Source organism: Salmo salar, chromosome ssa28 (genome assembly GCF_905237065.1).
Source record: "Salmo salar chromosome ssa28, Ssal_v3.1, whole genome shotgun sequence".
Lineage (NCBI taxonomy): Eukaryota > Metazoa > Chordata > Actinopteri > Salmoniformes > Salmonidae > Salmo > Salmo salar.
The window spans coordinates 28,757,346-28,771,410 of record NC_059469.1 but is presented as its reverse complement, the minus strand read 5'-3'; the positions used below and the strand labels follow the sequence as shown (position 1 = coordinate 28,771,410).

The window sequence follows — 14,065 nt, the reverse complement described above, 5'->3', positions numbered from 1 at the left end:
TCAGACCCCTTGTGAGACCATATGCTGGTGCGGTTGGCCCTGGGTTCCTCCTAATGCGAGACAATGCTAGACCTCATGTGGCTGGAGTGTGTCAGCAGTTCCTGCAAGAGGAAGGCATTGATGCTATGGACTGGCCCGCCCATTCCCCAGACCTGAATCCAATTGAGCACATCTGGGACATCATGTCTCGCTCCATCCACCAACGCCACGTTGCACCACAGACTGTCCAGGAGTTGGCGGATGCTTTAGTCCAGGTCTGGGAGGAGATCCCTCAGGAGACCATCCGCCACCTCATCAGGAGCATGCCCAGGCGTTGTAGGGAGGTCATACAGGCACGTGGAGGCCACACACACTACTGAGCCTCATTTTGACTTGTTTTAAGGACATTACATCAAAGTTGGATCAGCCTGTAGTGTGGTTTTCCACTTTAATTTTGAGTGTGACTCCAAATCCAGACCTCCATGGGTTGATAAATTGGATTTCCATTGATTATTTTTGTGTGATTTTGTTGTCAGCACATTCAACTATGTAAAGAAAAAAGTTTTTAATAAGATTATTTATTTCATTCAGATCTAGGATGTGTTGTTTAAGTGTTCCCTTTATTTTGCAGTTTTATTATATATATATATACATATAATTATTTATATATTTATATATATATATATATATATATATATATTTGTTTACTCACACTCGCCACGGGCCAGATTGAATGGGCTTGCGGGCCATGGTTTGACTATCCCTGGGTTAGTGGATGGATTCAGGAGTAATGAATCAACAGAACAGAGGAGATATCTGACTGATCGGGACTGAGGTTGTTTCTGCGATGAGGTCTGGCCCACTGGTGCAAACAGGCAATTAAGTTGAGTGAAAGAGCATGAGAAATGTCAAGATTAAAGGACTGGTCAAAAATAATAATAATAAACCTGGGTTGTTCACTTGAAAACACTACACTGTTTATTACAGAAGTTCTTCTTTCAGCTCACTCTGTATACAGTACATGGACATTCAGAGATGCTGAATAGCAAGATTAAAGCAAAACCAATTAAGGTAAACCAATGTCATTCAGAGTGTGGTTGGACCCAATCATAGAGGCGGCAGGTAGCCTAGTGGTTAGAGCGTTGGACTAGTAACCGAAAGGTTGCTGGATTGAATCACCGATCTAACAATGTAAAAATCTGTTGTTCTGTCCCTGAACAAGGCAGTTAACCCACTGTTCCCTGGTTGGCTGTCATCGTAAATAAGAATTAGTTCTTAACTGAATTGCCTAGTTAAATAAAGCTAAAGAAAATCAGCAGCCCATTCATTATTAAACACACACATTGACCAGGCTATTGATCACTGGGGGAAATGATTTGATGAAGCTACACTCCTGTCAATGGCACCATGTTTTGATTGAATCAGACGGACCTAATGTTTTGAGTCGCAGAACTAGTGCTGAAGCATTGGAGAGCGAGCATGCATGATGGATGAAACACCTACTTGGCTCAAGCTCTGAAATCCCTTCACAGGGAGGCTAAATATAATGGTGGCTGAGAGGCATTTTTTACATTGGTCGTTGTGGTGCACAGTGATGGCCCCAAAGTGGCATGATGAATCGCTGTGCTGAGAAGTGTCATCAATAGCTCGGCATTGAACATATATAATTGACCATCAGAGCAGAATGTCATGAGGGCAGAATGCCATTCGTCTACACATATATAATATGCATTGTTGTTGTTGTTGTCAATAAAGGCAAGAAAACCTATATACTGATACTTCAAGGGCCATGATTTAGAAATGACATGTTGGAATGGTTTTTACTCTATTAGTCAAATTACCATGGCTGTTGACTCATTGGTGACCAATTAAATAAAAATGTATCACACAAATTGTGAATAACTCGAAATATACTGTAGCTATTCAATCACAGGGACATGTGCACCAAGAGATTTAGCATTCTAAATGTGCCCACGTCAATTGGAGATTGATTGTGTGAACTGATTGTGTGAAATTTGATTAATGATGCAGTAATTATAATCAATGAAATTATAATCAGGGCGCTGCTGCTTTCTCGAAGCAACCTTTTAGGATTTGCTGTGGTGGCTGTCTGCAAAGTTGTTTCCGTGGGTTGCAAAAAGTCAAAATTACCATGACACATTCTTAATTAAATGTAAAAGGCTTTGAAAATAAAATGATTGCGGTACGCTCAGTGTTCAGTTGACATTTCACAGAGATACGCTTGTTTTTGTCAGAACTCTTCTAAAAAGAACAGGAATCTTGCATTAATATGAAAACCGTATACTAAAATATGAAAATACCATGTTATGTCTCAAAATCGATATCTATCTTACCTCTATATTGTTTTATGCCCTCCGAATTTGAGAAGAAAGATGACGAGTTCAACCGTGAGCCTGTCAGTTAGCCTTCATTCTCGCACAGCATCCAGCCAAGCTGTGACTATAATGTGGCCTCCATTCATTTAGTCATCCTAATATTGGCCATCCTACAAGGGTAACAACTCCAATAACTTTTGAACGGATTATGATAGAGACATTCGTTTCTTTTACCCATTGGTCAAATGGTGTTTTGATTGGAAACACTACATCATGTGGTGATTGAATGCATTAATAAAACAGTGAATTAGGGAGCAGTAAGCCCTCACAGTGAGTAACATGACTGACTGACCTCTTTGGAAAGCCGTGTGAAGAGGTCTCCCCCTCGGAGGAAGTCTAGAATCAGATACAACTTCCCTTCCGTCTGAAAGGCTGGGCCAAAACAACATCACAATGGTCACTCAACACATATTATCCTTCGCTACATGACATGGAATAAAAGGAAAACACTCTAAATGTGAATTAGACTTTTGTGAGAGGGTGTACTGCTTCAAGGCATGCGTGACAAGGGAAATCTTTCTTTCCTGGTCTAATTTTGAGATCAAAATGTAAATAGAAAAACAGATAATATGGTCTCCTCCTCTAGAACTGCTTTTATTTGGCTTGTTGAGTGCATCTGTTTACCAGGGGCTGCTGTGGCAATACTCAGAGCAATACTCTCTGTTTACCAGGGGCTGCTGTGGCAATACTCAGAGCAATACTCTCTGTTTACCAGGGGCTGCTGTGGCAATACTCAGAGCAATACTGTCACGTCCTGACCAGTAAAGGGGCTGTTTGTTATTGTAGTTTTGTCAGGGCGTGGCAGGGGGTGTTTGTTTAGGGTGTTTCGGGGTTGTTTGGGTTATGTTCTATGTTAGTGTATTTCTATGTTATTTCTAGTTGGTCTATTTCTATGTGGTGTTTATTGGGTTGACCTTCAATTGGAGGCAGCTGCTTCTCGTTGCCTCTGATTGAAGGTCCTATTTATAGGGGTGTTTGTTCTATGGGGGTTTGTGGGTAGTTATTTCCTGGTTTAGTGTTTGTTGCACCTGACGGGACTGTTTGGAGTCGTTTGTTTTGTATACGTGTTTATTTTGTTTTCCTTCTTCAAATAAAAAAGAAGATGAGTATACATTTTCCCGCTGCGTTTTGGTCCACTCCTTACGACAATCGTGACAGAGCTACCCACCACCAACGGACCAAGCAGCGGAGGAAGGAGCAGCAGCAGAGCTATAAGGAATCATGGACATGGGAGCAGATACTAGCGGGAGAAGGACCATGGGGAAACGTTATGTGGGTACACGAGTGGCAAGGAAGCCTGAGAGGCAGCCCCAATAAAAAAAAATGGGGGGGGCACACGGGAAGATTGGCTAGGTCAGGCAATAGACCTGAGCCAACTTCCCGTGCTTATTATGGGGAGAAACGGATCATGAGAGCACCGGTGTATGCGGAAGTGTGCACGATCTCGCCCATGCGCACGCACAGTCCGGTGCGAGCGATCCCAGCTCCTCGCAAATGCCGTGCTAGAGTGGGCATCCAGCCGGGTAGGAGTATGCCTGCACAGCACATCTGGCCACCAGTGCGCCTCCTAGGCCCAGGCTGCCGTGCTCTACGCACGGCAGCCATCAGGCCTCTGCACAGCCCAGTTCGCCATGTGCCAGCACTCCGCTCGTGCAGGGCTACTGTTACCATCCAGCCAGGACGGGTTGTGCAGGCGGTGTGCTCCAGACTGCCGGAGCCTACTCATGACCCAGTGTATCTAGTTCCTGCTCCTCGCACTAGCCTTGAGGTGCGTGTTTCCAGTCTGGCGCCTCCAAAGCCAGCACCACGCACCAGGCCTACAGTGCGTCAGCCCAGTCCAGTACGTCCTGTTCCTGCTCCTCGCACTAGCCCTGTGGTGCGTGTCCCTAGTCTGGCGCCTCCTAAGCCAGTCCCACGCATCAGGCCTTCAGTGCACAGTTCCCCGTCCAGAGCTTCGGCGACAGTTCCCCGTCCAGAGCTTCCGGCGACAGTGCCCCGTCCAGAGCTTCCGGCGACAGTTCCCCGTCCAGAGCTTCCGGCGACAGTGCCCCGTCCAGAGCTTCCGGCGACAGTGCCCCGTCCAGAGCTTCCGGCGACAGTGCCCCGTCCAGAGCTTCCGGCGACAGTGCCCCGTCCAGAGCTTCCGGCGACAGTACCCCGTCTAGAGTCGGCCCTCCAGTCCGGAGCTCCCAGAGTCGTCCTCCAGCCCGAGGTCTCCAGCGACGCGCATCAGCCCGAGGTCTTCAGCGATGCGCCTTAGTCCAGAGACTTCGGGAGGGGTAAATAATAATAAGCAGTAGCGGGGGTGGACAGGTTAGGTTGGGGAGTAAGGCCGGAGCCTGAGCCACCTCCGTAGTAGGAAGTTGGGGAGGGGGGTGTGTAGCACAAGAACCGTCAGTGACGGTGGCCACCCTTCCCTAGGGGATTCTTTTTGTGTTGGGGTTTATTTTTATTTTTTGTTGTTTAAGGTGCATCTGGGGTCTGCACCTTTTGGGGGGGGAGGGGGGGGGGGGTGTACTGTCACGTCCTAACCAGTAAAGGGGCTGTTTGTTATTGTAGTTTTGTCAGGGCGTGGCAGGGGGTGTTTGTTTAGGGTGTTTCGGGGTTGTTTGGGCTATGTTCTATGTTAGTGTATTTCTATGTTATTTCTAGTATGTGTTTATTTTGTTTTTCCTTCTTCAAATAAAAAATAAGATGAGTATACATTTTCCCCCTGCGTTTTGGTCCACTCCTTACGACAATCGTGACAAATACTCTCTGTTTACCAGGGGCTGCTGTGGAATTACTCAGAGCAATACTCTCTGTTTATCAGGGGCTGCTGTGGAATTACTCAGAGCAATACTCTCTGTTTATCAGGGGCTGCTGTGGCAATACTCAGAGCAATACTCTCTGTTTACCAGGGGCTGCTGTGGAATTACTCAGAGCATGCTGATAAACAAGGAGGTAAGGTGCTTTGAGATGAGTGACGGCTTTCGCTGTCTGAAGGGCTCCAGACGTCACTGAAATGTTTAGAGAGACGTGCCAAGCTTTATAAAACGCTTGGAGAGTTATTCAATGCAAGTACCAACTACATTTAATATCAAAATGTGTTTCTGTCTGATGGCTGATGTCTGATGGCAGACCCATTCTAACAACACCTAAAAAAAGACTATCTGGTTACATAATTATCTGCCTGTTTTAAAAACAGGGTTTTCAGTTCAGACATGTCAGTGTCTGTTCTATGTATGTGTGCCAGTCAGAACATGGTTGCGTCGATGAGCTCACCGTAATGGAGTTTGACTATGAACGGGTGATTGACTTCAGCCAGAATATCTCTCTCCATTTTGGACCGCACCCGATCTCGGACTGAAAAACAGACAAAGCATATCAAAGTAGCAGTAATGAGTTAAGATACTTGTAGAACTGAATAGATGTTGACGAAAGCTATACATATTCAAACCCTTACAGTTGGGCCGGTATCCGATGATACTGTATAAAATACCTCAGGTTCGAATTTCTATACTGTCAAAACTGTTGAAACTATGAGACCTCCCAACCACGCATGAGTAAGGCCTTTCCCTCACTAGTCAGCCACTTATCTGGTCCTGCAGTGGGAACATCGTAGTATAATATAGACAGCTGCTTTCTGCTAATCTATCTGCATTACCTAAGCCTTCTTCCTAGGTCACCTGTGAAATGGAAGTCAGCTACTTCCTTATGAATTATTTTGTGTTAAAATCGTAACACTGGAAGCCTCCCCTCAAGCACCTGTACTGCAATGCAGAATATTATGCCAGTTTCCTCTTGCAATGGCTCTCTGCTTTGCAGTGAGGACACTCCTGCAGCTGCGCCTGTATTATGTAAGCAAGGAGGACATCATCTCAATTTCCTAAGACAGGGACAAAAGGCTACATTTCATTTTTTAGAGCTGATTAAAAAAAGTAATATTTTTGACTGAGATTTGCTGAGTATAGGAAACATAATATATATTGTTTTTACTTATGTAGAAAAAACAGTTTGTCTGGATAGGGACTTCAATCATGTCTGTTTACTGTAATAATCAATAATTTTAGTCATTTAGCAGATGCTCTTATCCAAAGCGACTTACAGGAGGTTAAATGCCTTGCTCAATGGCACATCGACAGATTTTTCATCTAGTTGGCTCAGGGATTCGAACCAGCAACCGTTCAGTTACTAGCCCAACGCTCTTAACCGCTAGAATCTTCCTGCCCCAATCATACCCTGATCATTTTACTGTAATAATCAATCATACCATGATCATGTCTGTTTACTGCAATAATCAATCATACCCCGATGACGTATGTTTACTGTAATAATCGATCTTAGCAAGATGGAGCTGATGAAAAACATCCAACTCTTCGAAAGTATCATAATAAGTACCTTTTAGCGTTGCTTTCCTTAACACTTTCATGGCATAAAGCTGTCCTCTGTCAGAGCCTCTGATTTTTCTCACCAGGAACACCTGTGGATGAGATTAATATCAAATCAAATCAAAGTTTATTGGTCGTATACACAGATTTGCAGGTGTTCTAGCAGGTGCAGTGAAATGCTTATGTTACTAGCTTCAACAGGGCAGTAGAATGTCTCTCAAATACAATACTAATACACACACCCAAAAATATCTGAATATCCGATTGCAAAAGTAACAGTAATGTCAGATTGAACAGTAGGGGAAAGGGTCACAAATGTATAGTACACATACAACACAGAGTAGGTATAACATACTGTAGATCCAAACACCTTAATATGCTCACCTTTCCATAGGAGCCTTGGCCTAGCACTTTCAGCAGCTCAAACTGAGAGGGGTCTGCCTTTTCAAATCCCTCTTTGGTGTGCTGGCTGATGTCAATCTCTTTCAGGATGCCATCATCCTGCAGGGAAACAAATGTTCCACATATCAAACCAAGCAAGTGACGACAGGAATAGAGAGAACACCCATGTTGTTCCAGAGACACCGGGAGAGCCAGAGAGAGGGATTTAGACAGATGTCCAACCTGGGGAAGTCCCATTTTATCAGAGCCAACAGAGACTCGTCAACTTTAATGACGAATTGAGATGGCACAGCCAGCATCACGAGTAGACCAGAATAACCAGAAGAAACTAGGCATGACTATGAGGATAGAACGGTGCTACCACACTCTCTGCCCTTAGTATCCTCAATGTCCACACATATCCACGTTAACTGGTAACAATAGGAGGGTTTGAAACAGGTGTTGAAGGCTACCAATCAGACGGTGACCTTGGCCACAGAACCACCGAGGTATAATAAGAACCAGCCAGTAGTCCATCCTGTTCCCCTCGTGTCAGGGGAGATTAGTGGGAGCACATTTTGCGTGAGTGGGGCTGTGTGGCTGGCAGTAGAGCGAGCGCTCTGGCTATTAATGCTGTCTTCATGACGTGCCTCTGAAATGTGCCGACCACAGCATGTGAGAGTCCTGCCCTGACCGTCGCTGATTGATGCAGAATCTGTCACGCTAACACAGCTGAGAGCCTGGTAAAAACCGACCTATCCCACTTCACAGCAAAACAAATACAACAAACAGTCACATAACCCTTTGTATACAATACGTTGTTGGGATGGAATAAAAAGGATGCTTTTCAAATCCACACATGCAGATTTGTCTCTTCTGATGTAGGTTAATCTATAGCTTCTCCTCCTCTATACCGTGTTGAACACAGCATTGAATAGGAAGAAAATCATGTATCATGTGGATTTTCAAGAATCAATGGGTTAAGGATGACCTCTGTGGGGGCTCTAGAAAAGAATAGATAATAAATGAAACAATGGGATTAAGAATGCTCCCAGTCCATCTGTAGCTATTCAACATGTCAGTTCCATAGGGACAGTGGGCTTGTCATCCTATCCAAACCTCCAACACCTCAACACTCTGCTGTTCTAACGGGAATTAGTCATGATGCCTTGTACAAGCAGTGATATCCCACATTAAACAGTACACTATCTATTCATACTAGTTAAAACACCTTTAGAATAATTGGTAGTAAACTGTACAATTTTAGACTACAGAGAATGGCTATTATTATCCTAAAGATCAAACAAACGTTACGAGGAAGAAAAAGCAACAATAGTCCTACAAATCAGAAAGAAAGCGAGTAAAGGATTTGACCTAGTTCCACATAGCAGTATTTCACACTATTCTAAAATACTGGAATGGAATAGAATGAAACATATTCCTGTGAGGGGAGTCTACCAGGTAGTATTAGTAGGTTTTTACAGTATCCAATCAGTCTGTTGTTAAATCAGTCTTTTTGAAAATAAACTCTAGTGATGATTATCTAATTGAATCAAAAAGTATAAACAACCCTTGCCCAATTACTACTCTTTGCCAATAAACATGGACAACAGCGTGACATATTGCGTAGTGTATCCTGAATACCACGGTTTGTTATCTGGGTCAACAGCTTATGATGGTGTGTATTTCTAAATAATCTCTTTGACTGAAAAGGTAAACTTGGCAAAATGGCTCAGTTAGTTGGATCATGGTGCTTGCAATACAATAATTGTGGGTATGATTCCTACATGGTCCACATGGATAAAAACATCTGGTAAATGCTTCCGCTCAATAGTAGCTTGGTAGTTCTAATGTCAACTCTGATCGCACCTATAACAGTTTACTATTGGTAGTTCTAATGTCAACTCTGATCGCACCTATAACAGTTTACTATTGCAGACAATCACCATGTATTCCATCCCATTCATGCTGTTTGTAAAGTCTGATCCTCCTATTTGGAAGTAGCCTGCCCTACACCATGTCAAAGTAGGAATAGAGTTAAATGTTACAGCAGTAGTTCATCTCTCCCATTAATAATCTCAGTATAATAGAATAAAACAGTCAAACAGTCCTATTAGTGCCAGATTCTTCCTCCTTAAGAAAACTCCGCCTTCCAGAATCATCCTTGATTTCATAGGCCTGGGTAAGGTCAAATGTAGACGTTTTTATCTCAATATCAAATCATTTCTGGGTAAGAATTAAGTACCTTACTGTGGTTGTTTTCAATTAAAATCATATTTAAAAAAAAATACTGTAGCTTCTTAGCAAAGAGCAATTTCTCAAGTAAGAATTTTGCTAGGACTGTCTGGGAGGGGTCTGAGTCGGGAGGGATAACTGAAAACTAGCTGTTATTGGCAAAGAGGTTTAGAACTCTTTCTTATTGGTCTATTAACTAATTTACCACCTGGTGATGTCACCAGGCAGGCCAAAACTCCTTCCCACGAAAACATGGTTGAAATTTCAGGCAGTCTTTTCAAACAGCTCTAAAAAGGGCATTATCATCATTTACCCAAGTCCACAGTATTATTCCAACCTCAGTCTGGAAACATATATAAAACACAGGACAATCACGTTTTTGACTGCACTGGGACTTTAAAATAGATATGCTGACTGCAATACCTCTTTGGCCTCAATATTGATTGGCGCCATCTTTAACTGATGGAGTTGGTCAGTGCCACACATCTGTAAACACCCTAGTCTCAGGCCTAAACAACATGTTTTCTTAATGACATCTAGCTACAAGGCTATGTCTTCATCCAAATATATAGGAATTAAGTATATATTAATGACAATATAATGAAAAGCACATAATGATTTGCTAAATAGCATCAATTTCTTGTGCGATTCCTGATACAGCCAGGATTACTCATGAGGCAATCATACCCCATGATGTCACGAGCACTCATATCTAAATCCATCAGCTATTGTTTTGAAATATTGTCTCCATATATTTATTTGTATGTACAGTAAGTTAATCATGCTTAGTATGCCTCAGTGTATTGCAGATGATTTCCAGACTGATTAAATGTTTGGTGGAACCTAGTATGAAATATTATGTCTTTGTGTGTAACGTGGATTGAGGTTTTGTACATGATGGTTCAATCAACGTTGTTCTACAACATTTCAACAAAACAATTATATGTGATGGAAAACTGATTGGATTTGCAAAAAGTCATCAACTTAAGGGAATTTCGTCTTTTTTTTTTACACAATGTTTAACCTAAATCCAATGACATGATGAAATGTGTTGATTTCACGTTGAATTCACAGTAGTTGACAACTCAACCAAATGTACATCAAAAGTAGACATTGAAATGACGTCTCTGGCCAGTGGGAACATATTATCTCAGAGAGGCTGGTCGGTCTGCACATCTTGTTATGACACAGTCAGAAAGGATTACAAAGAGCCATCAAAGTGAATCTCATTGCTACTGATAACTGCACACAGACATAGAAGCATTCTGTAACACAAACAGTCACAAGCAGTGACATATCTATAACCCCAAGCAATGTTTACACCAGGGATGGGCAACTTTGATGGAGGTGGGGGCCACAAAAACGCTAAACTCATCATGAGGGGCCACAGTTGCTCACGGGTCTGCGTAACCACACTTTGAGAATCTTTGACCCTCTTATGAGGTCTTAACTTTGAATTCATTGAGGCAGGTATGTCAACACTGGTCAGTTTAACAGCAAGTTACTTGAAAGCTCAGCAAGAAAGGACAAAATTGAATGACAAAGTGTTCACAGCGGTTAGAAACTGTTTCTAGAATACGTAGAAAAAGAGGATACATATGCGGTTAAATTGAGATAGAGAATTTGCTCTGTGTATTTGCATGTCAACTTCGCAAAAATGAATTTACATGTAAATTATCATTCAAGTATTTTGTATGGTATTGTATAGTATGGTACAGAGTTCAGCCCATAGTAATTTAATAGGATATACTGTATGTGTTTCCACCACTTTAGAAGTTATCTAACTATGCGAGAATCCCTTGTTGTGCCTTTAACCATCGGCCAACATTCAGCACCATGGACAGTACCACAATCAACGCAAATGGACAAAAGACTGATTGCAAATTCAGCCCCATGGCCGCTGAACAGCACCGTGTCCAGGTAGCTTTGCAATATGGTGAATCAAAAGGTGAAGATTACAATCTCCTGGGTCGTGGTTGGATTGGGTAGGTGTGTCTATTGTTCCAATTCCCCTTTGTAAATTGTAAAAAACTAGGCCTACAGAATAAAGTGAAGATCGTTGGAAATCGCTCTACTGCTCTCTTGGTTTCCTGATTCAATATTTTCGTCCACATCTAATAAATAATGAATTATTTTAAAGGGTCAATCTGCTGTTAAAACAATAACAAAGCGGGTCAACAGCGTATGGATGGGGCTGGAGAAATAGAACCTCTCCCAAATTCATAGATGGGGCTATACATGTAAGGACTGATCATCCATGGGATCAAAATGATAGTTTTGATGACATTGTTTACAAGCTTATATTTTGGATTTTGATGGGGTTTAACAGTTGAACCTAGCTCACGAGGCAAAATAAGTTATATTCTTCAAGAATCAATAAAAGTAGCCCACATAAAAGTAAAAAAAAATGTCCCTAATAAACAAATTTGCAAATAGGTCTAGCTACACCAAACCCAGAATGCATTAAGCCTATATTAGGTTTAGCGTTTTTAAATAAAATCTCAAAATTAGCTACAATCAAGAGAGCGCGGCAGGGAATTTATTCAACAAGCAAAGCAACTTAGTCCATGAAATATAATATTGGCTTGTAATAGTAGAAACATACTCAGGTATCGTGATTGAATTCATTTTAAGGTCGCTAGGTAAAGACAACAACATATCACAGTCATAGTAAGTCAAACGTTCCTGAATAAAGCAGCTATCAGCAAAGTCAGAGCTAGTAAGACAAGACAAGCGCAGGTGTTTGCGCAAGAAAGGCGGGAACACCTGTAGGCCTATCCGTCGGATTCAGACTTGTTGTGGCACAGCAATACCAGGCTATACAGAATTCAACATGATTATTTTAGCATGAAAATGTTGCGCAATGGTAGGTTATAAAGCTTGTCAAAATAATGAAAATGTACTGGCAAGTGTAGCCTAATATCATGTCAGGTGTATAACAACAAAACAACACCTGTAAGGTTCCACAACACTGCCGACAGCCTACCACAATATCATTGAGTGACAGCAGTGGCTGAATCACACCATTAGCAAACAGTGATTCTACGTTATGGCGCACACACGTGACACAAAATAGCAATACACAACAATATACTAACCTCTAATCTGCAGAGGTTCGCGCTTTTGGACCGTGACTTCTTCCGAAGGTAGACGGAAAACCATCTCCTAACTGTAAATTTCCGCATGTTCGTGTCCATTGCGCCCTGCTTCAGATCTGCATTTCAGATCAGCACTGGCAGTTTATAGTTTATATTTGCTCAACAACTATAGATCAGCAAACAACAAAAGGGATTTAGCGTCCTCCCAGTCACTTCTAATCCATACTTCCTATACGGCAGATAAACAGCCACCAGGAAAACCTTTGCGATTTGGTCACTGTTGACACCGCCGCAGTGTCTGTCCTTCCTTGCTACCGCGCAATGCTTTGATTTGACAGTGGCATCCAAGCAGCAGTGATTCTGGCGAGTGTCCTCAGCACCCGCCGCTATCTCTTGCGTCCCGCTGAATCAGCACGTGCAGTGAGTGATGCAATGTGAGGCGAGCGACGGCTCCCTTCCTCCTCCCCAACATTCGGATTCTTCTTTTCGCGCCCAATCAAACAGGACGTTCACCGTTGGTAGTCTTGTAGAAAACTCCCCTTCTCGATCAAGAGAGAGCAGCTAATCCACATGTTCATGATGGTGGACACTGCAGAGAGCAGCATGCAATGTTGTTGTTGTATGATGCCCAGTGAAATGCTGAGGTCTCATCTGTCATCATCAGGCATGTTAGGGATGCATGGACCACAGGGGAATGTGTGGTAGTGTTTATAAAATGGTTATAAGAAGCTGATTAGGTTAAGACAAGGCAAACCACGTTTAGGATGCCTGTAATATAACCTGTATACCCCATGGGTTACATTTTGTTGGTAAATCAGTCAATTGAAATGGATAATCCATTGCATAAAGCTGGATCTTGATAGTGTGCATTGAGAATCCTAATTGACCTAGGACTAGCACATTATATAATGTACATTAGATTATCAATATGGCAGCCATTAGGAGAAAGCGCCATTAGGCCTATCACCTAACCCCATGACCTAGCCTTTTGGGGCCCTAAGCAAGATTTGGTTGCCCACCCCACACACTTTTAGTGGCCCCCCCTTTTCAAGGTGGAGAGAAAAATGTATGTTTTACCGTACATTTCCTGCAATTCTACACATTTAGCCATGGGGAGTATATTTTCTTAGCAGTTTTAAAGCAAGCTTTCCGCAATTCTACACATTTGCCATGGGGCGGAGAGAAATGTTTGCAATTTTGTTACAAATTTCTTGCAATTCTACACATTTCTCAAGACTTATGTCATGTTAGTGATATCTGAGTGAGAGTGACTAACACAATCAACGGAGCCTTCTGAAGGTCAAGGCCCCTGGGCACCTGCCCTGCATGCCCGGTCAGTATTTGACCATGATTACTACATGTTTAGATAGTGCCTTCAAAAATTATTCACACCCCCTGAACTTTTCCACTTTTTGTTGTGTTACAGCCTGAATTTAAAATTGATTCAATTGAGATTGTGTGTCACTGGCCTACACAGAATACCCAATAATGTTATGGCAAGCCTAAATAAGTTCAGGAGTAAACGTTTGCTTAACAAGTCACATAATAAGCTGCATAGACTCACTCTGTGTGCAATAATAGTGTTTAACATGATTTTTGAATGACT

General features: G+C 42.4%; 1 protein-coding gene across 1 annotated transcript in view; it reads right to left on the bottom strand.

Annotated features, from left to right (window-relative positions):
• The window catches only part of LOC106589820 (ribosomal protein S6 kinase alpha-2), a 44,030-nt gene extending 31,151 nt beyond the window's left edge, over positions 1-12,879 (bottom strand). The window contains exons 1-5 of the mRNA XM_045710383.1: positions 12,460-12,879; positions 7,130-7,246; positions 6,756-6,837; positions 5,640-5,720; positions 2,668-2,747 (exon numbers count right to left, since the gene is read on the bottom strand). Coding sequence (XP_045566339.1) covers positions 2,668-2,747; positions 5,640-5,720; positions 6,756-6,837; positions 7,130-7,246; positions 12,460-12,558 — 459 coding nt within the window. The 5' untranslated portion in view covers positions 12,559-12,879. The remainder of the gene's footprint in view (positions 1-2,667; positions 2,748-5,639; positions 5,721-6,755; positions 6,838-7,129; positions 7,247-12,459) is intronic.
• Between the last annotated feature and the right edge of the window lie 1,186 nt (positions 12,880-14,065).